At 59.6% G+C, this 27205-nt stretch overlaps 2 protein-coding genes across 2 annotated transcripts in view; both read left to right on the top strand.

Moving 5' to 3' along the window:
- The first annotated feature begins 1691 nt into the window (after nt 1-1691).
- TIMP2 (TIMP metallopeptidase inhibitor 2) overlaps nt 1692-27205 on the top strand; it is a 48111-nt gene continuing 22597 nt past the window's right edge. Inside the window, exon 1 of the mRNA XM_045489744.1 lies at nt 1692-2102. Within this exon, the coding sequence (XP_045345700.1) occupies nt 1970-2102 (133 nt within the window). The 5' untranslated portion in view covers nt 1692-1969. The remainder of the gene's footprint in view (nt 2103-27205) is intronic.
- Nucleotides 23046-26342, top strand: CEP295NL (CEP295 N-terminal like). The gene has a single exon (XM_045489743.1). It carries the CDS (start codon nt 25590-25592, stop codon nt 26289-26291), a length of 702 nt encoding a protein of 233 aa, XP_045345699.1. The 5' UTR covers nt 23046-25589; the 3' UTR covers nt 26292-26342.

Genomic DNA, 27205 nt, shown 5'->3' with positions numbered 1-27205 from the left:
CCCACTGCCCATGGGACTTTTGCCTGTTCTGTGGGTTTCTGAATGCCCTGCTCCTAGGACAGTGTCCCTCTGTAGATGCTCCAATGAGCACTGTTGATGGAAAGGAGGAAGGAAGACCAGGTCTCTTATTTCCACCCTGGGGCAGCTGGTGTGGCCCTGCTCCCCTCTTGCACGGCCATCAAACCTCTGGGATCCTCATCACCCTCACCTATACCTGACTGCTCAGGTGTACGTCTTGCCTAAAAGACAGGGCGCCCCTAGGTTGTCTGTTTCATAAACTGACAAATCGATTTTGGATTCTGCAAATTTCAGCCGCATTTTGGTTGTGCCTGTCACAATGAAAGGATGGGGGGGGGGGGAATGTTATAGTTTTCTGAATTCACGACTAGAGATCGGACACCATCTCAAAACGACACAATTCTATTTTATGCGAACAAAAGCTGGAAAAGTGACTTTGGGTTTGTCAGGGTGCTAAAAATAACCACTCTTGCCTATTTATCTTTGCTCCCAGTTGTGTGCTGCAAAGCGCACACAAACAGAGAGAAACCATTTTCTCCCAGCCTTCCAGTATTTTCCAGTTTCCTATTGAAAGTCAGCATCACACAGTTGCATGAGCAATTACTCCTTAACTGTGCCCTTTTCCTGCACTTACAGCCCTCCTAGATAACACACGCCCTGCGGGCAGGAGGGAGGTCCTGTGTATAACACCACCACCGACCGCAGAGGGGCTGGGGGGGGGGGGAGGGGGCAGCCTCAGTGACAGACAGGTACACAGGGACCCTGGTGGCCACAGTTTGCATGCCATCTGCGCCTCCAAGATCCCGGCCTTTCCTGGAACACAGAACTGTTTTGGGAAAAGTCCTTCAGCCCCACATTTGTGGGCTAAGGGAGGAAACTGAGCAGAGCCCAGCAAACGCTTTCCATCCAATCCTACTGCGTCCTGAACTCCAAGGCCCACCCCCCACTGGCTCTTGTTGGCTGGTCAAAAATATGGCCAGTTTATATAAAATCCTGTTTTGTTCATAGTAACCACTCCCCCTCCCCCTCCATCTGAACTGGTCAACCGCACTAAAATTCTAAGACCTGCATTTGAGACAGGAATCTTCACGAAGCTTCCTGAGGCCACCTACCAAGGGGGGCATGGGCAGGGGGCGGCGGGGAATGACCCCTGCTCTGAAGCGCACACATCCCTTTGGCTCAATCCCTAGCCGAGGGACCCCAGGGGTGGAAGGGAATCAGGCAGCGTACGCCTCCAAGCCGGAGGGGAAGGGGCAGTCGGCGGGCGCCTGGTGCCGTTGAAGGGTGGGCTGCGAGTCCCAAGTGCTGAGTCAGGGCCCCGTGGGCGCTGCCCGCCCCGCGGCTGCCACCCCAACCTCGGGCGATCTCGGGGGGCGCCGGGGGGAGGGGGGCTGCGGGGCGCGGCCGGGGGCCAGGTGCGCAGCTGCGGGCGGGGGTGGGGGCCAGACGTGTCCGCGGGTCTGGGCACAACAAAGCCGAGTTTGGGGGAGGGCGGGGAGGCGCGGGAGGCGCGCGGGGAGGGGGCGGCCCGGAGCTGCCGGAGCCGCATTGGCCGCCCGCCACCGGGGGGCGGAGCCGGCTCGCCTCGGAGCGCAATAAAAGGCCGGCTCGGCCCGCGCCCGCAGCGCACGCATCCATAGAAGGCAGTGGAAGCCGCCGGCGCCGGGTCGCGCGCTCGCTCGCTCGCCCGCCCGCCCGCCCGCCCGCCTCGCCGCCCCCATCCGTCTCCTCGCCGCCGCGTGAGCCGCGCCCCACGCCCCGCGCGCCCCCCTCTCCGGCCCGCGACAAAGACCCGGGAAAGTTTGCGCGGGCGAGCGCGGGCCAGGTGCGGAGGGCGCGCCCGCGGAGCGCAGCGAGCCCCGCGCGGCCCCGGCGCGCCCAGAGGCCAGCGCCCGCAGAGCCGGCGGAGGCGGCCGAGCCCCGCGCCCCGCGCCCCGCGCCCCCGCCCGCCATGGGCTCCGCGGCCCGCAGCCTGCGGCTCGCGCTGGGCCTGATGCTGCTGCTGGGGACGCTGCTGCGCCGGGCCGACGCCTGCAGCTGCTCCCCGGTGCACCCGCAACAGGCGTTTTGCAATGCAGACGTAGGTAAGGACGGCGACCCCGCCCCGGCCCGGTGCCCGCCTCCCCGAGGGTCCGCGGGCGCCCCGCCCGCCCGCAGCTGGCCGAGGGGCCCACGCCCCGGACCCTGGCCCTCGGGCCTTCTCGAATCCTGCAAGTGGACGCCAAAATCGCACTTTTTTTTTTCACCCCCTTCCGTCTCCCTTTCTTTGCTTCTCTGCCGAGATGCTTCTCAACCTCAAAATTCCACCGAAATTCCGCTGCAGCTCCAGCCCCAGAGAAGGGAGCCAGGGAACGGATCGGGTTTTGGCAGGCGGAGGGCCCTGGGATGCCAGCGCGGGGGGCGGGGAGAGTGGGGGGACACAGCGTGGGACGGGGAGAGTTCCGGCGGCGCCGGGGGGCTGGAGGCCTGGGGACCCCGGGAGAAACTTGCACGGGTAACATGGAGCTGGCCTTCTGTGGCCTGGAGCTGAGTGCCAAAGGGCTTCTCTGCCTGGGCCCCTCCCTCCAGCCCCGTTTGGGGGTTCGCAGGATTAAACTGGGGCAGAGTGGAAGCTTCCCTCCTCTGGCCGGCTTCCCTGTGCACGGAGGGGCAGCCCTGAGAGGCAGCTAGAGCCCCAAAGGCAGCTCCTTAATCTGCACCCTGCCCAGGGGGCACCCAACCCAGGGCCGTTGGGGGAGAGGGAGGAGGGTCCTTGAGTGGTTTGCACCCGGTGAGTGCTTTTTCAGGACATGCACAAGAACGAGGCTGTGTGGGGCAAGTGGGGTTGTGTGGCTGTTTAGAATCCTCAAGAAAATATCTGTTACCCCCAGGACTCCTTACCCCCCCGCCCCCCCAGTGGTGGGAGCAGGCAAGGGAGGAAGGAGAAGCCAGATACTAGGTGGGTCCACGCAGGGGCTGGGACAAGTGGGGAAAAGCCAGCAGAAATGGGAGGAACCAGCTGGGCCCCAGAGGTTTCCATGCAGGCCTCCAACTGCCCTGGTGAGGGTCAGCCAGGTTCTCCTGGGCCAAGTTCAGTTGAGCCGGAAGGACAGATGCCCAGCAGGTGGGCCACTGCAGCCCCCCTATCCCGCCCCCCCCCCCACCGCCTCACCACCCCCAGGCTTTTCAACAGGTTTATGTTCTGCTCCTGAGTCTCAGCCAGCCAAGCATCCGGTTGCCAGGCCACATGTGGTGGGGCTGGCCGCCCTCACCTGTGCAGACGCAAAGCCAGGGTCTCTGGGTTTCTTCTGTTGTCAGCCATGCCCTTCTCATCCCCCCCACCCCCACCCCCATGGCTGCTGGCCACACCCCAGTTGGCCCTCTGAGCTGTTGCCAGCCCAGGAAGTGTTCGTGGGTTCTTATCTGTGGGCCTCACATGGCTCTGGCCACCTGGGCGTGGGACGTGGTCCATGCTTACGGACTAGTTTTCCGTAAAACCCGAGTTGGGGGGAGGTCAGGTCGGCTCCCCGATTTGGCTTTGGTGCTCAGCAGGATTTGAGGGCGATGCACATCGGCCTCCTTCTGGGGTGTCTGCTGGGAGTCCCGGCCTGGCCAGGCCCCTTTGCTAAGAGCGAGGCCATACTTCTGACCATCAGGCCGTGGGGCAGGATGGTCCCAAGGCCCAGAAGGAACCGAGTCTTGCAAGGTGCTTGGGCTTGGTTCGCAGGCACCAAGCAGGAAGGGGCTGGCCCTGGAGACCACCTCACACTCTTTGGCCCCGGAGGGAGAATTCCTGGCCCAGTAAGCTGAGGCAGCAAAGGGTCGGGGTCGAGGGGCTTCTTGCTTTGTGGTTCCTCTCTCTTCCGCCTGGATCTCCTGGCATTTGTGTCCCAATTCTCCAAATCAGAAGCATCGGAGATCCTAGACTTTTAACCCCGTCTCAGCTCGGAGGCCGGTCGGGGTACCGACGCCAGACTTGCATTGCGACGCCCAGTTCGTTGGATTCCCGTGGCTGCTGTAGCGAATCACCAGAAACTGGAGGGTGAAGGGGGGGTGCTTAAAACAACAGGAATTGCTTCTCTCACAGTGTAGGGGCCCAAAGCCCCAGATCAAGGTGTGGGTAGGATTGGCTCCTTCCGGGGGCCCCGAGGGGGAATTCGCTCTAGGTCTCTCTCGCAGCTTGCTCTGGCTGCTGGTGCTCCCTAGCTTGTGGACGCGTCCCTCCAGCCTGCGCTCTGTCTTTACGTGGGTCTGTCTGTGCGCGCGTCTGTCCAGATCTCTCTCTCCTTGGAAAGACCCCGATCACTGAGTTTAGGGCCCACTTGAATCCAGCATGACATCATCTTAACGTGATCACATCTGCAGAGACCCTATTTCCAAATAAGGTCACGTACGCAGGTTCTGGGTGGACCTGAATTTTAGGGGGATGCCCGTCACACACCGGCTGCCCCGGTCGGCCCCTCTGTGTTCGATCTCCTTGGGATACAGAGCCGAGGCAGCCCAGGGTGGCCGTGGAGTAAACCTCACGGTGAAGGCCGTGGCCCTTCTGTGTCTGCTTCTCTTTTAAGTCCTGCTTGTATTCCCCACTCTGGCCCAGAACCGAGTTGCCTGGGGCTCTTTTGAGAGACCACTCAAGGCTGGGTCCCTTTGTAAATACAGAGGGCCTGGCCTGGACCTCAGCTCTTGTGGTTTTAAAAGCGCCACAGGTGATTCCGTGCCACCACGGCCGGCTGTGGCCGCGACCCAGGGGCCCGTGAAGGGTGATGGCCTCCCGCACACTGGGGTTACTGAACGCTGACCTTGAGTGTGCTGTGCTGGCTCCTTTAATTGTCGGCTGGACGCAGGCTCGTTAACTGGCTTGGTGTCTACGAGAGGCAGTTGGCTTAAGAAATAGTCCGATCTCTGTCTGCCTGCCTGTGTAAGGATTTCTGGGAGCTTGTAGGACCGGAACTGTGCTCAGGAAAAGGAGCTCATGATGAGGTTGTGAAATTTACGATGAAGGGAGCAGTGGGTAAGGCCTGGGTCCCTCCTGGAAGGCCTCGTTCCCCATCCTTTCCAGGCAAATGAGGACAAACGGGAAACGTGTCCTGTCTCAGCCCTGCTCCCATGTGCTGCGGGCCCGTCTCCTGCCACCTAATGGAGTCCGTGGCCGTCTACCGCGAGCCTGCCCAGCCCCCAGCCCCCGGCACCTGGCCACAGACCAGCTTTGGGCCTTTTCTCCAAGCAGTACCACCACGGAGGGAGCCTCCAGATACTGAGCCAGCCGAGAGACTTGGCCAGTTTGGGAGTCCTGGGTCAATCCAGGAGCTCCCTGGATCTGGCAAAGAAAATCTCACTTCTGGCTTGGGTGGCAGCACCCAAGGCCACGTGGCTCCAGAAGAGTGGCCCACGATGGCGTCTTTCTCAGGGTGCGCCCGTCTCCAGACCCTGCTCTCGGCAAACCCCCTGGCGATCTCCGGCAGAGCGGAGAAAGGCCCACCGCCAAGGTCGCTTGCCGGTTGCCGGGCCGGGCGGGCCAGACCGTGGCCACCTGCAGAAAACACACAGCGAGCATTCGGAAATGGCCGTGTCTTCCCTGGACGCACGTGTCCGGGAAGACCAGGGCGGAGAAGACTCCCGTGAGTTGAATCAGGCCCTAAGTGCACGGGGGCCGGGTGGGGGTGGCTCTTTAAAACTGCCGTTGGTGACTTCTATAGAGTGCTTGCCCGCTTGGTGTTGTGTATATACCCTTTCACAGCGGGCTGTGTTTCAACAAGCCGTTATGGCGTGGCCGGCTCCGCCCCACGGGAGGCATTGTCCCCCGCCTTAGGAGGGGACCTCCGGACACCAGTGCCAGGCGGTGTGGGAGTGCTGGGTGTGTCAGGGTGGGCAGAGCCCCGCAGTCCCCAACCCTGATGGCCACACTCCAGGTGCTTTGGGTAAATGATAAATCAAGTACCTGTGTGAGAGGGGAATGCATTTTTAGGATCCGGAAGTAGCAGGTTTTGAAGGGAGGGGGGCCACGGAAGGGACTGGAGCCCCTGGGCCCGGGTTTGGACAGTGTCCCTGGAAGGATGCATTCTCCCCAGGGAGTCCCTGGAACCCGGGCCGCTGGCATTTCCCGGGGTTGGGAGACAGAGGGCGGAGATGTATCCTAGACACACGTGTGCAGGTCGTGCCGGGCGTGGCCGGTGGGTGGAGGGAGCTCTCCCCACACCGTGGCCCCCACCTGTGGGCTGAGGACTTGGTGTCAGCCTGCAGCCGGGACCCGCTCGGTCCTCGGGAATTTGCGGTTGGGGCCTGTGGTCTGTGAGCGGCAGGTGGGCTGGGCCGCTGCCTTCTGTGCTGTCTCGGCTGGGTTGCCGGGCAGACCCCCGTGCCGGGCGCACGGTCCAGATCCAGTGGCAGCATTTGAGCGCGTTGAGAACGAGGCTGTGGACCCCTTCCCAGGCTTATGGGGTCGGCAGGGAGGGGGGGCGTGCAGCCACCCTAGGCCGGATGCAGAGCCACTGAGCCGATGCCCGAGGCCTGCAGGTGTGGGTGAACCCCTCAGATTCCCAAGTGGCTAAGAGACATACCTGGAGGACCCTGGGAAACGCAGCAGGAGAGAGAAGGGCCTGGAGGAGACCACAGAAGAAAGAACAGTGTGGTGGGCGGGGCCAGTGCTTCTCCCCTGCACCGGACGCTCCCTCACCCTTCCGCAAGCACGTGCACAAGGGACCAAGGGCAGGCGGCCCCATGACTAGGATGGTTTTGCTGGAAAGAGAAAAGCAGAGCTGAGGAGCCAAGGCGGGAGAGTGTGAGCCCTAAATCTGAGGACAGGGCTGGGGGACCACGCACCCAGACGTGGTTAGGTGCATCATCCATGGCGGCAGCGTGGGGGTGTGCTGAGCAAAGGGACCACCCACCCAGGGAACGGTGAGAGAGTTCCAGGTGCAGAGCAGGGGGGCGAGGGGCCAGATGACCCCTCCGTGGTGTATCACGTGCAATCTGTGTCCCCTCCCAGGGGCCCAAGGCAAGCCTTTGAGGATGTGCACCTGTGGATGACAGCAGGGGTGGCCCCGGGAGTTGGCTAGAAGGCAGATGTCTGAACTGGTCCCGAATTGGAGCCTTGTGGCTCGGGGCACGGGCACTGGTATTTTTTATTTGGAGTGTGCACCTGGGAGAGGGCAGAGAGGGAGGGAGAGAGCGAATCCCAAGCAGGCTCCACACTGTCGGCGCAGAGCCCCATGTAATGCTTGATCTCTCCAACCGTGAGATCATGACCTGAGCCAAAACCAGGAGCCAGGTGCTTAACTGACTGAGCCACCCAGGCCCCTCATGGGCATTGGTATTTATAAGACTGTCCAGGTGATTCTGGTACCTGCCAATGTTTGCACAGAGCAGTGGTCTCCAGTGTGGGCTACTCAGGACACTTTTAATTTGAGAAAAGAATGTTCTCGGGGCTCCTGGGTGGCTCAGTCAGTGAGGCATCTGGCTCTTGATTTCAGCTCGGGTCATCATCTCACGGCTTGTGAGTTCAAGCCCCGTGTCAGGCTCTGCACAGTCGGTGCAGGATTGACAGCTTGGGATCCTCTCTCTCTGCCCCTCACCCGCTCCTTCTCTCTCTCTCTCTCTCAAAATAAATTAAAAAAAAAAAAAAAAGAATGTTCTAGATCTTTAGTATAGGCATTGACAGCTGTACTTGTACATAACTTTAAATGGGTAGATAGGTCTTGAGGCTGCTTGGCCAGACTTCTGTCTTGGTGCTAAAGGGTCTGAGCAGGTGTGGAGACAGAGGGCCGTGGGGGTGTCCGGCCAGGGGTTAAGCAGGTAGATGAGATGCCTAGAGTTTGGGAGCAGAGGTGGCTGAGGGAGGCGGGGAAGGGGGACTTCCAGACCGAGGGATGGCCAGGAGCACCTGTGTCTCACAGGGCAGGTAGGATGAAGTTGACTCCCCCATCCAGACCTGGGAGCTCCCAGGACCCACTCCCCCGGGCCCTTGAGGCCTGAAGTGGCTGGAATCCTTCGGTGGCGCCGTCGTTGCGTGGACGTGTGGCTCCAGGGAAAAGTGCACAGGACCCAGAGGAATCCTGTTTTGCAGCTGACAAAATTGGATCCGCTGTGTCTGAATGGTACCCCAGGTTAGGCTTCTGGAGACCCCAGCGAGGCGGACTGCACAAGCGTTTACTCTAAGAATCACATTGAGGTGGAGTCTTTCTAAGGAAGGGTCCTATCCTGGGCCGTAGGGACATCTATCCAAAGATAGACTGGGGGGGGGGGGGGGTGGCGGGGGAGGGGGGGCGGGGGACACGGGTCTTGAGCCCTGAAACCGTAAGCAAAGCCGTGTGTCTGTGTGTGCGCACGCGTATGTGTGTGCGTGCCCGGATTTTCCGAGGCAGGGGCGGTGGCTTCCACCAGATTCTCAGAGGGCTGTGTGACCTCCCAGAGCCGGTTCGCTACCGTGGAAACAGCCATTGTATGGCCTGTAGGGGAGAGTGGAGAACGTGGGGAGAAGCGTCACTGGAACCGAAAGGCGGGCAGCTCTGAGCTGGAGTCCCGGCGATGGGACCCACTGCAGGATTTTGTGCGCGCCCCCCTCCCCCCAACTGTTAGATGTCAGGGTGGGGGAGGGGCACAAAGCTGCAGGCAGGAGAGCGATTTTTTTTTTTAATTTTTTTTTATTCAACGTTTATTTTTGGGACAGAGAGAGACAGAGCATGAACGGGGGAGGGGCAGAGAGAGAGGGAGACAGAATTGGAAACAGGCTCCAGGCTCTGAGCCATCAGCCCAGAGCCCGACGCGGGGCTCGAACTCACGGACCGCGAGATCGTGACCTGGCTGAAGTCGGACGCTTAACCGACTGCGCCACCCAGGCGCCCCGCGATTTTTTTTTTTTAATGTTTTATTTTTGAGACAGAGAGAGACAGAGCAGGAGCAGGGGAGGGGCAGAGAGACAGGGAGACACAGAACCGGAAGCAGGCTCCAGGCTCCGAGCTGTCAGCGCAGAGCCCGATGTGGGCCTCCAACTCACAAACTGCGAGATCATGACCTGAGCCGAAGTCGGATGCTTAATGGACTGAGCCACCCAGGCGCCCCGATGTTAAGGGGCCTGCAGTTCTCCAGGAGCCCGTGCCTGCAGTGGGGGAGGTCTCGGGAGACAGAAGGCAGGTGTAGCAACTGGTGGGGCTGGTGGGGAGGGCAGGGGCGGGAAGGGCTCGTGGGGGCTCGTCTCTGGAGCTCGCCCTCAGTGCCCAGAGACCAGGTATCCCCTCACGTGCTCAGGGCTACCCTCCCCGTTTAGTTCTGCTGGGATACAGAGCCTGGGTCTACACGGGAAAGCCTCTGGCCGTGGCTCAGCAGACGGTGGAAAATCGGGGCGGGCAGGGGGGCCCCGGGAGGGAAGGGGAAGTAGAACACAGAGGGGAAGTCGAGTCAGCAGGAAACGAGGGAGCTGACTTTTATAACAAGCCTGTTAGGGAGGCCGCCGTGCAGCCCCATGCCGGCGTCCAGAGGGGTGAGGTCCTGGGCCAGTGCCCTCTGCCTCAGTTTCTCCAGCTCCAAACAGATGGTAAATTACTTACTTGCTAGGGTTGTGGGCGAGGATCACAAGAACGAGCAGAGGTAAAAATGCTTAGGACGCTGCTCACAGGAGGTTCTGGTGTGTGTGTGTTTTGGGGGGGGGGTGTTCGCTGTCTCCACGTGAGACCCTGTGCTCTGCGCACCACCCCCACCGAACAGAGCAGAGGCCGTGGTGATCGATCGCACAGGGAAGGGAGCTGGGGAGACACAGGCCGGGTTCCCGGGCCGCCTGCGGGCAGCCAGGCAGAAAATCATCCTAAGTTGGGAAGGGCACAGGACGGGGACCGTGACCATAACGGCTGTTGCTAGTAAGTGCCGAGCGCTTGGAGGTGTGTCCGCGTGTTCCTGGTGTCAGCCCTGCCCGTTCAGTTGTTATCCCCGGTTTACAGAAGGTCACGGTGAGGCACGGCTGATGAGGTCACTTGCTCGGGGTGGTGCCGCGGGCAGGTAGCCGAGGAGACGGGAGGTGTTAATAAAGGAGCCCGACCTTCGGGATTCTGAGCCACGAGAGCTTGGCTGGGGCGGGAGGGTGGAGGGTGGAGGGTGAAAGACCTCTCGCTCAGAGGTTAGCCCATCGACTGCAGATGAGCAAATAAATGAAGCTCTATCCTGACAGCAAAATATTCGGCTGTCATTTTCAGCGGTGTTACGGATTCATGTTTGTGACCTAGAAGAATCTTTAGGACGTATTTATTTTAAGTTTTTTTTTTCAATGTTTTTATTTATTTTTGAGACAGAGAGAGACGGAGCAGGAGCAGGGGAGGGGCAGAGAGAGAGGGAGACACAGAATCCGAAGCAGGCTCCAGGCTGCGAGCTGCCAGCACAGAGCCCGACGCGGGGCTGGAACTCACGGACTGCGAGATCATGACCTGAGCTGAAGTGGGACGTTTAACTCACTAAGCCACCCAGGCGCCCCAGGACGTGTTCATTTTAAAAGCCCAGTTGCACGGAGTGCTTTCAAATTTATTTTATTTTATTTATTTCGTTTTATTTATTTTATTCTTTAATTTTATCTTATTTTGTTTGTTAGTTTTTAAATTTTATTTAAATCCAAGTTAATTAAACTGTTGTGTAATACTGGCTTCAGGAGTAGGAATCGGGGATTCATCACTTACATGCAACACCCGGTGCCCATCCCAACAGGTGCCCCCCCTTAATGCCCATCCCCCATTTAGCCCCTCCCCCCCACCCAACTCCCCTCCAGCAGCCCTCAGCTTGTTCTCTGTATTTAAGAGTCTCTTACGGTGTGCCTCCCTCTCTCTTTTTGTCTTATTTTTCTTTTCTTTCCCCCATTTTTATTTTTTTAGGTTTATTTTCATTTATTTCGAGAGAGAGAGAGAGAGAGAGAGTGAGCAGGGGAGAGGCAGAGAGAGAGGGAGACTAAGCCCAAACAGGCTCCACGCCGTCAGCACAGAGCTGGGCTCGGACCCCGTGAATCGTGAGATCATGACGTGAGCCGAAATCATGGGTCAGACGCTGAACCAACTGAGCCACCCAGCACCCCTGCTTTCGCATTTTAAACATTCTCTCCCCCGGGGCGCCTGGGTGGCTGAGTCGGTGAAGCGTCCGACTTCGGCTCAGGTCGTGATCTCACAGTTTGTGGGTTCGAGCCCCGCATAGGGCCCTGTGTTGACAGCTGGGAGCCTGGAGCCTGCTTCGGATTCTGTGTCTCCCTAGCTCTCTGCCCCTCCCCCGCTTGCTCTCTCTCTCTCTCTCTCTCTCTCAAAAATAAACATTAAAAAAGAGGAAAAGGAAATGGAAGGACAGAGTGAGGTTTCCTCGGGAGGGGAGAGGCGGAGGAGAGGCCCCCACATGATCGGGTGAGGGCGCTGAGCCTGGGGACACGTGCCGCCCCAGAGCCGCCTGACTTTGCCTTGGGTCCCCCGAGAAGCGGTCACACTGAAGGGTTCGTGGCCCCTCAGAACACCCGTCATCCTTCATCCGCCTCGGAGACGGGCCGTGAGTTCCGTCGGCTTTACTGAGGTGCGGTTCCCGTATGGCTGGTCATCTGTTCCAGGTGTAGGAGTCTGGTTTTTAGTACATTCGCGGGGGTGAGCGGCCGTCACCGCTGGCTGATTTCACAAGGGCCAGGGGACCCTGAGCTGGGTTCCCTTTGTGGTTTCTTAGCGGGCGGCGTGGGGTGGCCCTCAGCCTCCTCCCACCGCTGGAGCCTGCTGTTCTAACCCGGTGTCTTGGGCTGCAGCCCCGTGCGCCAGGAGTTCGAGGCCCACAGCAGCTTCTGAGCCGGGCAGCAGAGCCGAGCGGTGGGCAGTGTGGCACACAGAGCCCGGTCGGGGGCCGTTGGGCCCCGGCCGGACCCAAGCCGAGCCCTGGGCCGTCGTGAGGGCCGGCTGCACGTGTGGGCTTTCTGGTGCCGGCTCCCCTCTCCCCTGTTGGCCTGTGGGGTGTCATTCCCTGAACTGACCTCAAAGATACGGTGAATCCACCCCCCCTCCCCCTTCTGGGCTCGAGCCGGCGAGCACAGTGGCAGAGATGAGCTGCAGGGCAAAACCCCGGCTTTCTGCCGTGGAACGTTCCATGGGCAGAGAGACCCCGAGATCACATCGGCGTGTCCTTGGGGACAGGACCTGGCTTGGGGTGAGGCTTTACTTGTCCCTTTCTGGTCTATACTCTGGAGATGTTGGTTGGGCCTTCCTGGCAGCCCCATGAGGGGCGGGGGGGCACCTTCGCAGAGCCGGTGAGGCACGAGACCGCAGCACCGGGCTTTGCCCTCACCCCTGTCACTGTCATCGAAGGCGCTGGTTAGAAAGCAGTTCAGCTGCTGATTCTTCACCAAGGGCGGGATGAGAAAGCGGACTGACATGTTAGAGAAAAAAGACAAAGTAGAAGGTACTGGGAGAAAGGCCAGCCAGAAGTGGTTCCGAATCCCAACCCCTGTGCCCGTCTGAGTCTCCATTTCCTCTTCCGTACGAGCAGGATTGAACTTCTGGAGGCCGTGCCCTCGTAGACGCTGAGTAAGGCTCTGCGAAAGAGTGCGGTGCGGGGGGAGGGGGGCCTCGACGGCCGTCGGTCCCCCCACTGCACCCAGGATTCTGAGACCCAGCACGATGCTCCGTCCCGGAGCTCTTTAGGGAGAGGCCGCGGCTGGCGCGGGAAATAAACCTGCGTCGTTCCTGGCCAGCTCTGGCCGCTGAAGCCCAGCCGGGCCGTCCTGGGGCCAGCTCGCGGCAGCTGCCTTCCTCCCCCCCGTCCGGATGGGGAGTTCGGGGCTCGAGGGTGGACTCACGGTGAGGCCACGTGTCAGGAGGACCGTGTGCTTGATGATCACACGAGATCGTAGCGCCAAGGAGAGATTGTGCCTTCGGCTGTCCGCGGCTCCGCCTCTGTGGCTGGTCACGCCCGGTGGCTGAGAGTTCACCATGCCGCGTTGGCTGACCCTCCCCAGGCCACCGTGTCCTCCCCCAGGTCCCGTGAGGTGCAAGAGAGCGGAAAGCAAGGACAGGAGTGAGAATAAAGCCAGGAGTGTGTTGCACGCAGAGGTGTGGGGGTAGTGATACCGTTTGGGCCGTGTGTCTTACATGTTTACACGTACCCAGCGGGATCTGGGCTCACGTCACCACCAGGCGCTGCCACGCCGAGGAAGATTACCTGACCCTTTGCCCAGGTCACGAGGCCACTGGGCGTCCCGGCCGCAGTCCCAGCCCGGAGTCCAGGGTGCTTTGGAGAGCTGGCGCTCCATTTGTCAGGGGCCGGGAGAGAGGGGACTTGGCATCATTTGTGGGCTTCAGGTCCGTGGAGAGGGTCCTGTTCCGTTCGGAGGAGAGTGCGCGTTCCAGGAGGATTGTGGCGGCCCCTGTGGCCGGTTGGCTTTGGGGGCACGTAAGGCACCCTGCTTTTTGGGTACAGGGTTATTAGTTGGACGTGTGTACCCAAGTGCTCCCCTGGGGGCTTCTGTCTACAGCTCTCCTAGCATTTAGCCTTCAATTTTTAAGTCTCTGGGAGGAAAGGACCAGCCTGGCATCTCAGGAGGGGGGGAGGGTTGTGCTAGAGCAGAGCCAGGATGCAGGCTGCCCAGTTATGTACATCTTGTCCCCTCATCCAAGGTGGCTCCAGGACGGAGAAGGAAGGAACAAATCTATAGCGGCCTTGGCTTTTTGTGCACCAGTTCTGGAAGGCAGGGATCGAAAACCCAGGGCTCATCGCCCCCAATTGTACGTCTCTTAGATGAAGATACCAGCTGTCGAGGCCTTCCCAGCACAGAAGGGCCTCCCGTGTCCCTTCCTGGTCACGAGGCCTCGGTGAGGCCGCTGTCCTCTCCTGTCTGGACGGGGACTGGTTGGATGACTCACCCAAGGTCACGCAGCTGAGGGCTCAGGCCAGGAACGCAAGGAGCCTGGTCCCGGCCCGCGTCTCTAGAAATGGGACCGGATGTCACAGCTTTGGACTTCCCGTGGCTTGGTTCATCTGGCTGAGGGGCTTGCTGTCCTTGGAAGGGCTTGACTGTAGGATTCTGTCTTAACCCGAGCCGTTGAGAGGCTCGGAAGGGCATTTCGGCCTTGCCACTCGGGGGCTTTAAAAATCAGTCTCCCGTCTTATCAGACAGCCCTGTATCTAGGCATTTTCTGAGGGAAGGAATTCAGCACACGTGCCAGCGTTCAGTCAGGATATCCATTTCCGTCTTGTTTGTCTTAGGGAAGCGTTAGAAACACCTACATACCCAGCAGCAGGGGAGCAGTTAAATAAATCACAGCTTCTGATGCTCTGCGGGACCAAATGGTGTACAGTTTGTTTTTTTTTTTTAACGCGGCGTGTTCAGATGGGGGTGGGAAATGAGACGTTCTCTTACAAGTGTGCGGTTCCTAATTTTTCTATGATGCGTGTGAATGACACGTGTCGTTTTCGAAGTTAAAGTTCGCGAAGGTGCGGGTCGAACGCGGAGCGCAGCGGTACGGGCCTGGGCTTGAGCTGGCTGGTCCTACGCCGGTGGTGGGCCCAGAGAGGAAATGCCGTTGAGCAGGGCAGGTCAACGCAGAGCAGGGGAGCTGTTGCCGAGGTGGTGTTAGGAGGACCGGGGCTCGGGAGAAATGTCATCGACGGTGGTGGCCATACCGGGACGTTCTGGAAGGCCGTCAGGGGCCCCCTAAGCTGTAACATTTGGACGCTGTGTTTATGCCACCCCCCACCCCCACCCCGAACTTGTCCCTTGCTGGAGGTGGGTACAGAAGACCATGCTGAAGGGGCTGGGGGGCTGGAGGGGTATTCACTGCAGCAGAAGTAGAACTCTCTGTACCCACAGGACCAGGAAGAGGGACCCCAACAAAAAGGGGGTGGAGGGGGCAGACTGTGGTTGAGAACTTCGGTGGGAGGTTCTGGCCCCAGACAAAGGCTTTTGTCCCCAAGATTCCCACGATTCAGCCAAGTTCCCGCTAGTAACCTTCTCCTCTCAAGAAACCAAACCCCGGGGCGCCTGGGTGGCTCAATCGGTTAAGCGTCCACCTTCGGCTCAGGTCATGATCTCACGGTTCGTGAGTTCGAGCCCCGCGTCGGGCTCTATGCCGACAGCTCGGAACCTGGAGCCTGCTTCGGATTCTGTGTCTCCCTCTCTCTGCCCCTCCCCTGCTTGTGCTCTCTCTTTCTCTCTCTTCCTCAAACATAAACGATTAAAAAAAAAAAAAGGAAGAAACCAAGCCCCCAAATCAGTTGCTTTGACTTCTTAAGGCCAAAGTCATGTTCTCCAAACTAAATTTCTTGACTGTCAGATTGGCGGAGGGCGCCCCCCGCCCTAGAAACGAGGTCAGGCATGTCTGGTTTCTTATTTTGTGTGGGTGGGTGGCCACAGGGGGCCGGGGCCAGGAGCCCTTCCCCTCCTCGTCTGGTTAGCTCTGTTAGCAGCGGCATCCTGCAGATCCCCGAGCTGAGTGGGGACAGAGGCTCTCCGAGTGGGGGGGGGGGGGGAGGGGCAGCAGCATCTTGGGGATCCCCGACTTTGACTCGGGACAGCTCGGAAGAGCGACCCCCTGGCCCTCCTCACCAGCATGTGCTGCCGGGCCCCTCCTTAAACCCCAAAGGGCACCCGCGCCCCGACCTTCGTGACGTGCCTGTGTGTGTGCTGTCTGTCTGCTCGTCATGCCAGCCGCTTGAAGCAAATCTTCGTGATTGGTAGCCTCCCAACAGGTGTCCTCATAGGCGCTCGCCCTCTGGCTGGCTGGTCACCGTCCCTGACTTCAGCCCTGCTCTGATGTCATAGGCCAGCAGCTCTGTCGTTCCCGCGGCAGCGGCCTGCCTCTGGTCACCGGCTGGGGCAGACGCCGGGCTGCTGGTCGAGGTGGGGAGCCGTGAGTCCAGCCTCCCTTGGCCAGTGCGCCCTGGAGAACCCAGGGCAGGCCGTTCAAAGCTCCAGTGATGCCCGCCTCTTATCCGTCGTGGGGTGGGCTCCGTGTGGGCCCAGCTGTTTGGGGGGGGAGGTCTTACAAGGGCATTGGGAAGCGGGCCAGTCAGGGTCGCCAGGCCACGTGTCCAGAAGGCTAATTTGAATTTTTTTTTTTTTAATATTTATTCATTTTTTGAGAGAGAGAGAGAGAGAGAGAGGCAGAGTGTGAGCAGGGGAGGGGGAGAGAGAGAGGGAGGCACAGAATCCGAAGCAGGCTCCAGGCTCCGAGCTGTCGGCACAGAGCCCGACGCGGGGCTCGAACCCACGAGCCGCGAGATCATGACCTGAGCCGAAGTCGGACGTTGAACCCACTGAGCCCCCCAGGTGCCCCTAGGAGGCGGATTTGAAAGTCCTGCCCTAACGGGGCTCTCCATATGCAGCTGGATGGGTGGTGGTGGCTGGGGACAGGGCTGGCGCCGGAGGTCCCTGTCTGAGGGAATGGGGAGAAGTCATCGTGCGGCAAGAACAGCCGTCGGTCGTGGGGGACCCCTGACCAGCACTGGGTACCTGGGGGTGTGAGGTTTCGGGGAAACCCGATGGTTGACATAGTCAAGGGACGTTTAGAAAGGAAGCCCCCGGTTGGGTCAGCCGTAGCGGCCCCCTTGGCTAGCCCGGTGTCCCCCATGGGTTTGGGAGAGTCTGTGCCTCGTGTCCGTCTCTGAAGCTGGTCAGGGGGGTGTACAGATTTATAAGCCCCCCCCTAGGATGTGGGTGCAAAACTCTGCTGTGGGACTTGGCCAGGATTCTTCTACCATGACTCCCCCCTGCTCCCAGTGGTTCTGATTCGGCTGGTCCAGAAGCCCAGCTGACTTTAAGAACCACCACTCGGAAACTTGGCTGAGAGTCAGGAAGTGGGCAAACCCCAAGGCTCTGGGCAGCCCAGTGGTTGTATTGTTAGAGGCTAGAGCTCAGAGAAATGGAGTTTAAAATGTCTCTGATGTTTGTTTCATCCGGGCTTGGCTTGGATGCCTCCAGTGATGGGTGTCTCACTACCTACAAGGCACCCCCCCCCCCCCCCCCCCGCCCCAAGGATTTCAAGACAGCCATTTAGCAAGTGCTCCTTTCCACCTGGCCAGTTTCCACCTCCCTGTAATGTGTTGTTGGTCTCGCTCAGTCATCTGGAGACACACACAGTAAGTACCACCCTCTTCCCCAAGTAGCTTGCCAAGCATTTGGGTGTTTCCTGGTGGTGAATGCCAGCATCTGTGCAGATGGGTGCTGCTGTTACCACTATTTCACAGAGGAGCAGACTGAGGCACCCAGAGTTAAGAAACCCGTGCTGGGTCACACAGTTCATACTCATCACCACCACATCGTGCTGTTCTAGACTTTTCCATCTCCTTCAAGCTCCTCTCCAGACACTCTTGGTTCCTTAGGATTTTTCTTCCACGGACAGGTTTTTCATTCTTCTCCTGAAGAGAGGCTACAGCCCCCCCCCCCCCCCCCCTTGTGGAACTCTCTAGTTTTTTGTGAATCCTTTCTGGAAAGACACATCTCTCTAGTATTCAGATTTTCTCCTTAATGAACTTGTGGTTCTCATTTACGTATATTTCTTTTTCTTTCTTTTTTTTTTTTAATTTTAACCTTTATTTTTGAGAGACAGAGACAGAGCACAAGCAGGGGAAGGGCAGAGAGAGAAGGAGACACAGAATCCCAAGCAGGCTCCAGGCTTTGAGCTGTCAGCACACAGCCTGATGCAGGGCTCAAACTCACGAGCCATGAGATCATGCCTGAGCCGAAGTCGAACACTTCACTGATGGAGCCACCCAGGCACCCCTGTTTATTTTTTTTGAGAGAGAGAGAGAAAGACAGAGCATGAGCAGGGGAGGGGCAGAGACACAGAATCCGAAGCAGGCTCCAGGCTCCGAGCTGTCAGCCCAGAGCCCGACACGGGGCTCGAACCCACGAACCGCGAGATCGTGACCCGAGCTGAAGTCAGTCGCTCAACCGACTGAGCCACCCAGGGGAAACCACGTGTATATATTTCTTAATTAGGTTAATTCCGAAGCATTTCATTAGTTACGCTTTATGAAGCTTTGCCCCCGATGCTAAGCAGACATGCTGGCTGTCGACCTCTTGCCCCCTTAAGGTTATTTCGACACACGTCTGTCGGCTCCGTGCACGTGGGTTGCATCGTCTGCTTTTACGTCTCTGCGGTGCTTGGACGTTCACCGAGCCTTCCCGGGAGCCGGGCTGCCTCACTCCATCCCGTGGGGTGGCAGCAGGGTGGGCTCCCCGGGTGTGGGCGTGCCTCTTCCCCGTGCCCCCCAGCTCCTCTGCGCGTCCCCTCCACGCCCGGCTGGGGTCCGACCGGGACAGCGCCGGGCCGGACCGTCGCCCTGCTTGTCCGAGGCCTCTCCGTCGCCACAGGTAAAGATCACGCGCGTCCCTGCCGAGCCGCTCCCGCTTTGCGCCGCCGGGGCTGGGGGGGCCCACGTGTGGGTTGTCAATGTCTTCCCGACCCATCGAGGGTTGTCAGGTTTGGTCGGGTGTTCAAGCCTCTTAAAAATCTTCTGAGCTGGAGGTGTGCCTTCTAACGCCGCCGCTGGCTTTCTGTGTCCCCGCGGGGAATTGCAGGCTGGCTCTCTGTGCAGCTGGACTTGGGACGGCTAGACTCACACACTCGTGAACTTGACTCACAGAAGAGCCTGTGCGTGCCCCGTACTGCAGACTCTGTTTATTCTTCGGACACAGTGTAACAAGCTCCCTTGTGTGGGTGGCAGGCCACAGGAGTTGGGAGCTGTTGGAGAAAGGAGGATAGGGCGCTGGCTGTCACTCTGTCTGTCTGTCTCACAACCAGGGAGGAGGACATAGGCAGCTATAAAGAGTCAACGTAGAGGGGCGCCTGGGTGGCTCAGTCGGTTGGGTGTCCGACTTCGGCTCAGGTCATGATCTCACGGTTCATGGGTTCGAGCCCCACGTCGGGCCCTGTGCTGACAGCTCGGAGCCTGGAGCCCGCTTCGGATTCTGTGTCTCCCTCTCCCTTGGCCCTCCCCCCGCTCATGCTCTGTCTCTCTCTCTCTGTCTCTCAAAAATAAATATTAAAGAGAAAAAAGTCAACCTATAAAACCCAGATTGTATTCGGGGAGGTCACTTAGTATAGAGGAACCTTACCCTACACGTGTCTTTTTTTTTCTTTTCGTTATTTTTTTAGTTTTCTGCATTTTAATTTCTTTCTTATTTATTTTTTTTTATGTTTATTTAATTTTGAGAAAGAGAGAGAGAGACAGAGCACGAGCAGGGGAAGGGCAGAGCCAGAGGGAGACGCGGAATCCGAAGCAGGCTCCAAGCTCTGAGCTGTGTCAGCACAGAGCCCGACGTGGGGCTCAAACTCGTGAACCGTGAGATCATGACCTGAGCTGATGTCGGACGCTTCACTGACTGAGCCACCCAGGCTCCCCTAGTCCTATGCATTTTAAAAGCCTTTAAGGGAATCTTTATGTTACCGTCCAAAACAGAATCTGGAGTGTTCCAAAAGAGGTCAAGTTTGATCTATTCTGTGTACTCTCAGAGGACAGAAATGATGAACTTTGCATCTGAGAGGGTAAGCCTTAATTATATGGAGATGTTCTCCCTCTCTGGCCACCCCAGCTAACGGGAGCCTTTCTGTGTCTATTTTTGTGTGTTTCAAAGAAGAGGTGCTAAACCCTGTGACCCAGGCACTGAGCCTGCAGGCCTTTGGAGAGGGCAGGAGTGTTTCTCTAGTTGCTGCAGAGCCCAGGGGGCCACCGGACCTGGCTTGGGAAATGTGGGTAGGGCTGAGGAGGTGTCTGTTGGTGGAACAAGAAATTGTGCATCCGGGGCGCTGGACCCGGATGGTGGGAGGGGGGGAGCATTTGGGAATGGCGGGGAGACAGATCACACGCTGCCATCAGGGTCTCCGGCCCGCAGGCCAGGGACTGTGGACCCTGGTGGGTATTGTCTGGGAGCTGGTGATTGCCTGGTGAGCCGGCCGTGCTCTGGGCCCCTCCCTGCAGAGGCTGGGACGGGATCTGCGGGCAGCAGGGCCCCGGAATCTGCATTTTCACCGGCAGTGCAGGTGACGGGGATGCAGGCGGGCTGTGGGCTGCGCCTGGAGACCTGCTGGTGTGGGTGAGAAGATGTCACAGCCCGACCACCAGCTGGGCTAGAATGGTGGCCGAGGACAGAGGAGGAGTGGCCGGGGTCAGGGCGGGGGTGGGGGCACAGAGAGCCTGATTAGGAGTCTTTCCGGAGGGGCTCAGGTGGGGAGGGGGCTGGGGAGGAGGCAGATCAAGGCCCTGATACTGGCTAGAGCCACCTCCTAGGGCCGCCCTTCTCAACGTATGGTCCCCGGACCAGAGTATCCCTTCCCCTGGGGGCTCCTCAGAAATCGGAGCCCCCAGCCTCACCCCAGACCTTCCGGATCAAAATCTGACTCTCCACGAGATTCAGGAAGCACTGTGCTAGATCTTTCGATGTTCAAGTAAAATAATCGAATGGGAAAGGGGAGGGCGGCTCATTCGATGACCTCAGAGAAAAGCACACGGAAAACACTGTGGACCCCCCCCCCCCCGCCGCCGCCCACTTAGCACAGAAGCTGTGCACCTCAGAATCCCGAGAGGACAGGTGTCAGGTGACAAGTTCTTAATTTTGCTTGCAGTTTATTTATTTACTTATTTTGACAGAGAGAGACAGAACAAGCAGGGGAGGGGCAGAGAGAGAGGGAGAGAGAGAATCCCAAGCAGACTCCGCGCTGCCCGCACAGAGCCCGACACGGGGCTCAAACCCGCGAATCAGGAGATCATGACCTGAGCCTAAAGGAAGAGTCTGACGCTCAACCACCTGAGCCCCCCAGGCGCCCCCGGGTGATCTGACCCCCCTCAGCTGCAGGGTAGGTGTCTCAGATCAGGGGTCTGCCTGCTCAGATTCGAATCCCTGCCGTACTGCCTCTGAGCTGTGTGGCCTCAGACAAGTTACTTAACGTCTCTGAGTCTCGGTTTCACGGTGAGACCACGTGGGAGGGATGGTCGGCTTCTACCGTGTCCCCGCTTCGTAGCCCTGTGGCGTTATGCGTCCTGTACACGGGAGGGAGCCACGGGCCCGAGACCCTCCGTCCTGCCTGCCGTCGGAGCCCCTGGTCTGGGCACCTCCCAGCCTCTAATTGTGGCACTGTTGTCCTTCCTGCTCACGGGCGCGGCGTGCCCCGGAGTCTGCTGTGGGCCTGGCGCTTCCCCGCCGCCCGCAGACGGGGTCCCCCCAGCAGCCTGGCAGGGGCCTGTCTCTATCGGAAGGCTGTCTGAGCGACTGCCTGGGGGCGGCTGCCACGCTGGGGCTGCAGAGGGTGAGAGAGAGAATGGGCCCAGTGTCCGCTTGGCACTAGAGGCCGGTCGGTGACCACCTTCCTTCCGTCTGCTGCTCTGAGCCGGGCTTGTGTAGGGACCGGGGCTGTGGTTTCCCCGAGGGGCGGCAGGCAGCCGGCATGGGGCGGGCAGCCGTCCAGCTCTGGGGGAGCAGGCTTAGAAGACCGGAGGGAGAACCCCAGGATGCTGAGAACACTCTGGTCTTAAGCGAGCGAGCGGGGTCGGGCTTGGAGTGTCAGCACGCAGGAGCCAGGGACGTGGACGGACAGCGAGGGGGGCGTCTGCTGGTTATCAGTTCTGGACTTTGTCCCCAAGACGTCTTTGTCCCCAGATTTTTCCGTTTCATCCATTTGTGTGTCTCCAGGAAAGCCAGCTCAGCGGCTTTGGGGTATCTGCCTCCGGGGGCCTGGCTCAGGGTGATGGAGTGGTGGGGGGCACTCCAGAGTGGGAGAGTCGTGTCCAGACTACTGACCAGGGCCAGTGAGCAGAGGGGGGGCCAGTGGACCGCCGGATCTCAGGGTACACTCTCCCCCCTCCCCGCGGGTATCTTCCAAGGCAGACGAGGGGACAGCCACAGCTCTCCAGACCTCTCTCCCCCTGTTTGGACACCACCGTGGCCATTCCCGGGTTGGGAAAAGTTCAGTCTTGGGCATCTGAGACTCAGACCCAAGCTCCCCACCTCCCCCGGGGAAGGTCGTGTCTTGGGTCACATGCTTTCCTTTCTCTTGGCCACACGACTGCTGGGTCACCTGACAGATCTGGGTTTGCCTTTTAAAAATCGGCCAAACTCCTTCCCGAAGCAGCCACACCATCTTGCGTTCCCGCCGGCAGTGTGTGAGGCTTCTGCTTCCTCCCCATCCTCACCAACACTTGTTATGGTCCGTCTTTTTAATTATGGCCGTAATTCGCGCCCGGGGGGTGTGGATGGGACCTTGCTGTGGCTTCAGTGTGCGTTCCCCCGAGGACCGTCCGTGCTGAGCGTCTCGTGCCTTATTAGCGGTGTGCCTCTCCCTTAGGGAAGGGTCTGGTTTGATGTTGTGTGTGTGTGTGTGTGCCCGTTTAAAAATGGGATTGTGGGGCGCCTGGGTGGCGCAGTCGGTTAAGCGTCCGACTTCAGCCAGGTCACGATCTCGCGGTCCGTGAGTTCGAGCCCCGCGTCGGGCTCTGGGCTGATGGCTCAGAGCCTGGAGCCTGCTTCCGATTCTGTGTCTCCCTCTCTCTCTACCCCTCCCCCGTTCATGCTCTGTCTCTCTCTGTCTCAAAAATAAATAAACGTTAAAAAAAAAAAATTTATAAAAATGTGATTGTTTGTCTCCCTGCATTTTGAGTGGTTTACATAATCTGGATTCAAGCCTTTTTTGTTGGATATGTGACTCACAGGTATTTCCTGCCAGTCTATCCCTTGTGTCCTCACTTACTAACGATGTCTCGTGGCAGGGAAATGTCTTGAGTGTCGATGGCATTTTATCAGTTTCTTTTATTGGTTGTGTTTTTGGGGTTGTATCTGAGACATCTTTACCTAACCCGAGGTCGTGAAGACGTACCCACATTTCTTTCTGAACAGCAGTGGTTTTAGACCTTACGTTAAGGTCTGCGATCCATTCTGAGTTAATTTTTTTTCCAAAACTGACACAATGGTCAGTGTGGTTTTTTTTTTTTTTTTTTTTAACATTTATTTATTTTCGAAGGAGAGAGAGACAGAGCGTGAGTGGGGGAGGGACAGAGAGAGAGGGAGACACAGAATCCGAAGCCGGCTCCAGGCTCCGAGCTGTCAGCCCAGAGCCCGACGCGGGGCTCGACTTCATGAACCGTGAGATCATGACCTGAGCCCAAGTCGGACGCTCTACTGACTGAGCCACCCAGGTGCCCCCTGAGTTAATTTTTATATACGGTGTATGATTTTGTCTGTGGCGAGATAGGGGGTCTGTGTTTGTGGTGTTTGCACATGGCTGTCCCAGCACGATTCATCGGGGGAAAAAACACCCAAACTGCTCTTGCCTCCGTTGAATTGCCGTGGCCCCTTTACCAGACCTCCATCAGTGCGTCTGATGCCCCAGCTTTCTCTTCTCTCCCCCTCCTCTTGCTCATAGCGGTGGTGGGCACGCTGGCTGAGCGGAACTCTGACCGCTACTGAAGGTGTATAACCGCGTGATCAGATCTACCCAGAGCCGGCGGCCCTCGGTTGGTCAAAGGCACTGTGGTCCCCATGCACAGCGTAGGCCTGGCTCTGCCACTTGCCGGCTGTGTGATCTGGGCTAAGTTTCTTAATCGGTCCCTGCCTCAGTTTCCCCACCTGTGAACCAGGGGGTGCTGATAGCTGCTTACCTTGCGGGGTTATCAGAAGAAAGATGATAAGGTGCTGGAAGGGGGCCCCGCACAGCGACGGTCGGCTGTTCCACGGACGCGTGCTGTGTTCCGACTCCCGCCATGCCTCTGGGCTGGCCTTGCTCAGCCCACAGAAATGAGAGCAGGGAGGGGCGGTGGAGGGGCGCTCGGCACAGCCTGCAGCTGTCCAGGGAGGGGCTCCTTTAGCCCACCAGCCTGGCTCATCTTGGTATCAGCTGCAGGGGGCCACAGATGTGACTCCACACCTTTTTGGTGTAAACGCCCCTCCTTTTCTGGGAAGGCGGGCAGAGCCCGGGTCCCTTCCTGAGGCCGGAGCGTCCCCCTCTGATAATCCCACGAGCGAAGAGCTGCGAATCCTGAGAAGAGAAGCTTAACCCCCTCTCTGATTGGTTTGCCCTGGATTCTGGTGCCAAACGTGCGTGCACACTTGCCTGCACACGCACACCCTTGCACACGTGCACACACATCCTGCCTAGCAGGCTCCTCGTCCTCCTCCTCCCTTTCCCCCTGCCATTTACAAGCAGCTCCCCCTGCAGAGACCAGACCCTCGCCCCCTTCCGCCCCTGCCTGAGTCCCGATGCGTCTCCCCGGGTGGGGGTCTCTAGCTCAGCACTGCTGACATGTGGGGCTGAACCAGCGTTCGTCGTGGGGACCGTCCCCGGGGCAGCGCGGGATGGGGAGCAGCGTCCCAGGCCTCCACATACCAGACGCTGGCGTGTCGTGACAGCAAAGCATGTGTCCAGACATTGCCACGTGTCCCCTGCAGAGCAGACCCACACCCCACCGGGAACAGTCGCCCTGCGGGATCTTGTTAAAGGTGTGCAAGACAAGCTGGGAACAGAGCCCGGGCCCTGGCGGGCGGGTGCGGGCCAAAGTGATCCGGAGGGACACGTCGTAGGGCTCGTCCCGCATTCCGAGCTCCGTGTGCCTTGTCTCCAGGGGCTCGCTCTCCTCAGAGCGTTCCGGGCCGCCGCGTGCGTCTCCTGTCCTTGCGTGTCCTCCGCCCCTGGCACCTCGGCCCCCGCCACCCTCCCTCCGAAGCCGTGTCCGCGGAGGCCGCCAACATGAGAAGAAACACAGGCAGAACCGCTCAGCCGTGTTCCGGCCCCAACCACGAAGCCCCGCTTTTGAGGCGGAAGCACAGATGACTCCAAGCCCGCGAGAGAGGAGACCTCGCTCTGCAGAGAGGACAAGACCTCCGGCAGCCCCGGCGCCCGGCCGAGGGGCCGAAGTCAGGGTCCCCGAGCCCACGAGCGCGAGGCCCGGAGAGGCCGTGTTTAGCGCATCTGTTCGGTGTCGCGGGAGGACAGGCCAGGGAGCACCCGCCTGACTTGGAGGGGCCTGCCCAGCGAGGAGCGGCCCGGCTGCGGGGGGCCGGGGAGAAGCACAGAGCAGAGAGGAGTCACCCAGAGGAGCCGGTGAGACCGCGGCCCCAGCGCACCAAGAGGAAGGCGGTGGGCACGGAGAAGCAGGGGGCTACCAAAGCCGCAGGCCTGACCCGTCGCCCCCGCTGCGCCCCAGAGAAGAATAAGGGGGAGCGAGGGCCTTCGACAAAGACCGGCGGTGGCCGCCGTCGCGCTGACCCGCAGGTGAGCAGAGGGGTGAACACGGAAAAGCTGTTGGCTGCCGTGGAGGGACCGGAACGTCTGGAGAAAAGGGAGAGAGAAGGAGCCTGGGACGGGAGGAGGCAGCCGGGAAAGGAGGCGCGTTCTCCCGTCCAAGGCCTGGAAAACAACTGTCTGGATCAGGGTCCCCAGGGAAAAGCGAAAGACCTAGAACAGCTGTGGCCGCTCGGCTCTCCCCTCAGAAGGGGAGCCACGTCACCCGTGTCCCTGCGCTGGCACGGTGGCAGGAGCAGGTGGCAGAGGGAGCTGGAGTTTGCCTTCGAAGGGTTGTTTGACACCAACAGAAAGCTGAAGGAACACCTGATCTTGAACCTCGCACCCAGGCCCGGGGCGGATCACAACCCCGGCGGGGAGCACGGCCTCTCGGGGATGCAAGGCTACGGAGGCGAGACCCAAAGAGACCAGAAGATGGGAGGTGTGGAGGCGGAAATGGATCCTGGCAGGGAGTCCATGCGACCCGCGGATGTGGACGCCCGCCAGACGGCGTCCCGAGACAGGTGGAGAAAGTTCCTGAGCGAGCTCGAGAACCCCAAGTATCACAGGTTGGCCAAGCTCACGTTTAGGAATGAGAGTAAGCCGTCGTTTCCCCAGGCAGGAGGGTCTGTCGGTGAAGAGACCCAGCTCCCGTGCTCCGGCTCTGGGCGGGCACCGGCCGGGCTCGACCCGCTGGCCGGGGGCCCCCGTCGCCCTGCCCCACAAGACCTGCCACACGGAGCCGGCTGCATGGCATTGTGGCCCAGGCGGAGGGCGGAGACGGGGCGGAGGCCGGGTCGGCAGACGGGACCCCAGGGGCTGAGCTGGGGAGCCCACCCCCAGACTGAGCTGGAGGAGCCCAGAGAACAGGGAAGGGCGTGCGTGGCTCTTCTGAAGTCCCCCTCCTCCCGAGACCCGGACGAGGAAGGGCCGTATGAAGGCAACGCCACTTCCCCCTGGCCCTCTAGCTTCGCGGACGATGACGGGCACAGTCAGATGATCCGTGACCTTCAGCAGCAAATTGAAGAGCAAAACAAGTTGCACAAGCAGTTTCTCGAAGACGCCAGGAAACGCTTGCAGGAGTTCCAGAGGATGTGATAAGCGCGAGAGTTCCGCCCGCGATAAATGCACCGTTGTTACCCAAGCCCGTGCCCTGTGTGTCTGCGTCACCCGCTCAGGAGCCAGTAGGCATCCCGCTTCACAGCGGCCTCCCCGGCGCGACCGCGGCAGCCCCTGTGGGGCACAGTCCGCGGGCCTGGCCACGGGTGGGGGCTGCCCGCTCGCGCCGCTCGCACAGCGGAGACTCAGGTGAATGAAGCGTGTTTTGGCCAGACAGACACTGGACTTGCAGGGGAATCCAGGGTCAAGCAGGCACGGTTTCAGAAGTTTCAATGTGGTGTTGCGTAGCCGTTGGCCGAGACCGAAACGGGGAGATTTCACTGAAACCTCTGAAGTCTTTTTCAGACCCACAAAACCAACATCCTTTAACAGGACCTGGCTTAGTATACGTTCTTGTAACTTTAATATCAGGAAGTGAGAGTGAGGCGGAGGAGAGGCAGGAAGAGAGGAAGGAGAAGACAGAGGTCGAGGGAGGAAAGGGGAGTGGTCCCCAGCAACCGGGCCAGCCTGGCGACTCCGCCTGGGGCTGGCAGTGGCGGGACACCTGGCCGGCTGCTCAGTGTCCCACCCCCCGCTGTACCCCTGACCCAGCAGCCCCGGAGACCTTGCCCTGGGCAGCGGGGGGGGCGGGGGTGTTCACCTGTCAGTTGCAGATACTTAGGGGCTGGGACGGGGGTGGATAAACTTTTTCTGCAGAGAACAGGACAGTACATTTTTCAGGCTTTGCCAGCCAGCCAGCCTGTGGCAATGACCCACAAACGCGGCCATAGGCAACTCACACTGGGATGGGTGTGGCCGGGTTCCGGTGAGACTTTATTTACAAAAATGGGGGGTGTGGGTGTGGATTGGGACCTCAAGCCATAGTTAGGGGACCCTGGACCAGCGTATGAAGG

The sequence above is a fragment of the Leopardus geoffroyi genome, chromosome E1, assembly GCF_018350155.1.
Source record: "Leopardus geoffroyi isolate Oge1 chromosome E1, O.geoffroyi_Oge1_pat1.0, whole genome shotgun sequence".
In the NCBI taxonomy this organism is placed as follows: Eukaryota; Metazoa; Chordata; class Mammalia; order Carnivora; family Felidae; genus Leopardus; species Leopardus geoffroyi.
Note: the sequence above shows the minus strand (reverse complement) of the source record. Positions and strands in the feature narration are given on the sequence as shown.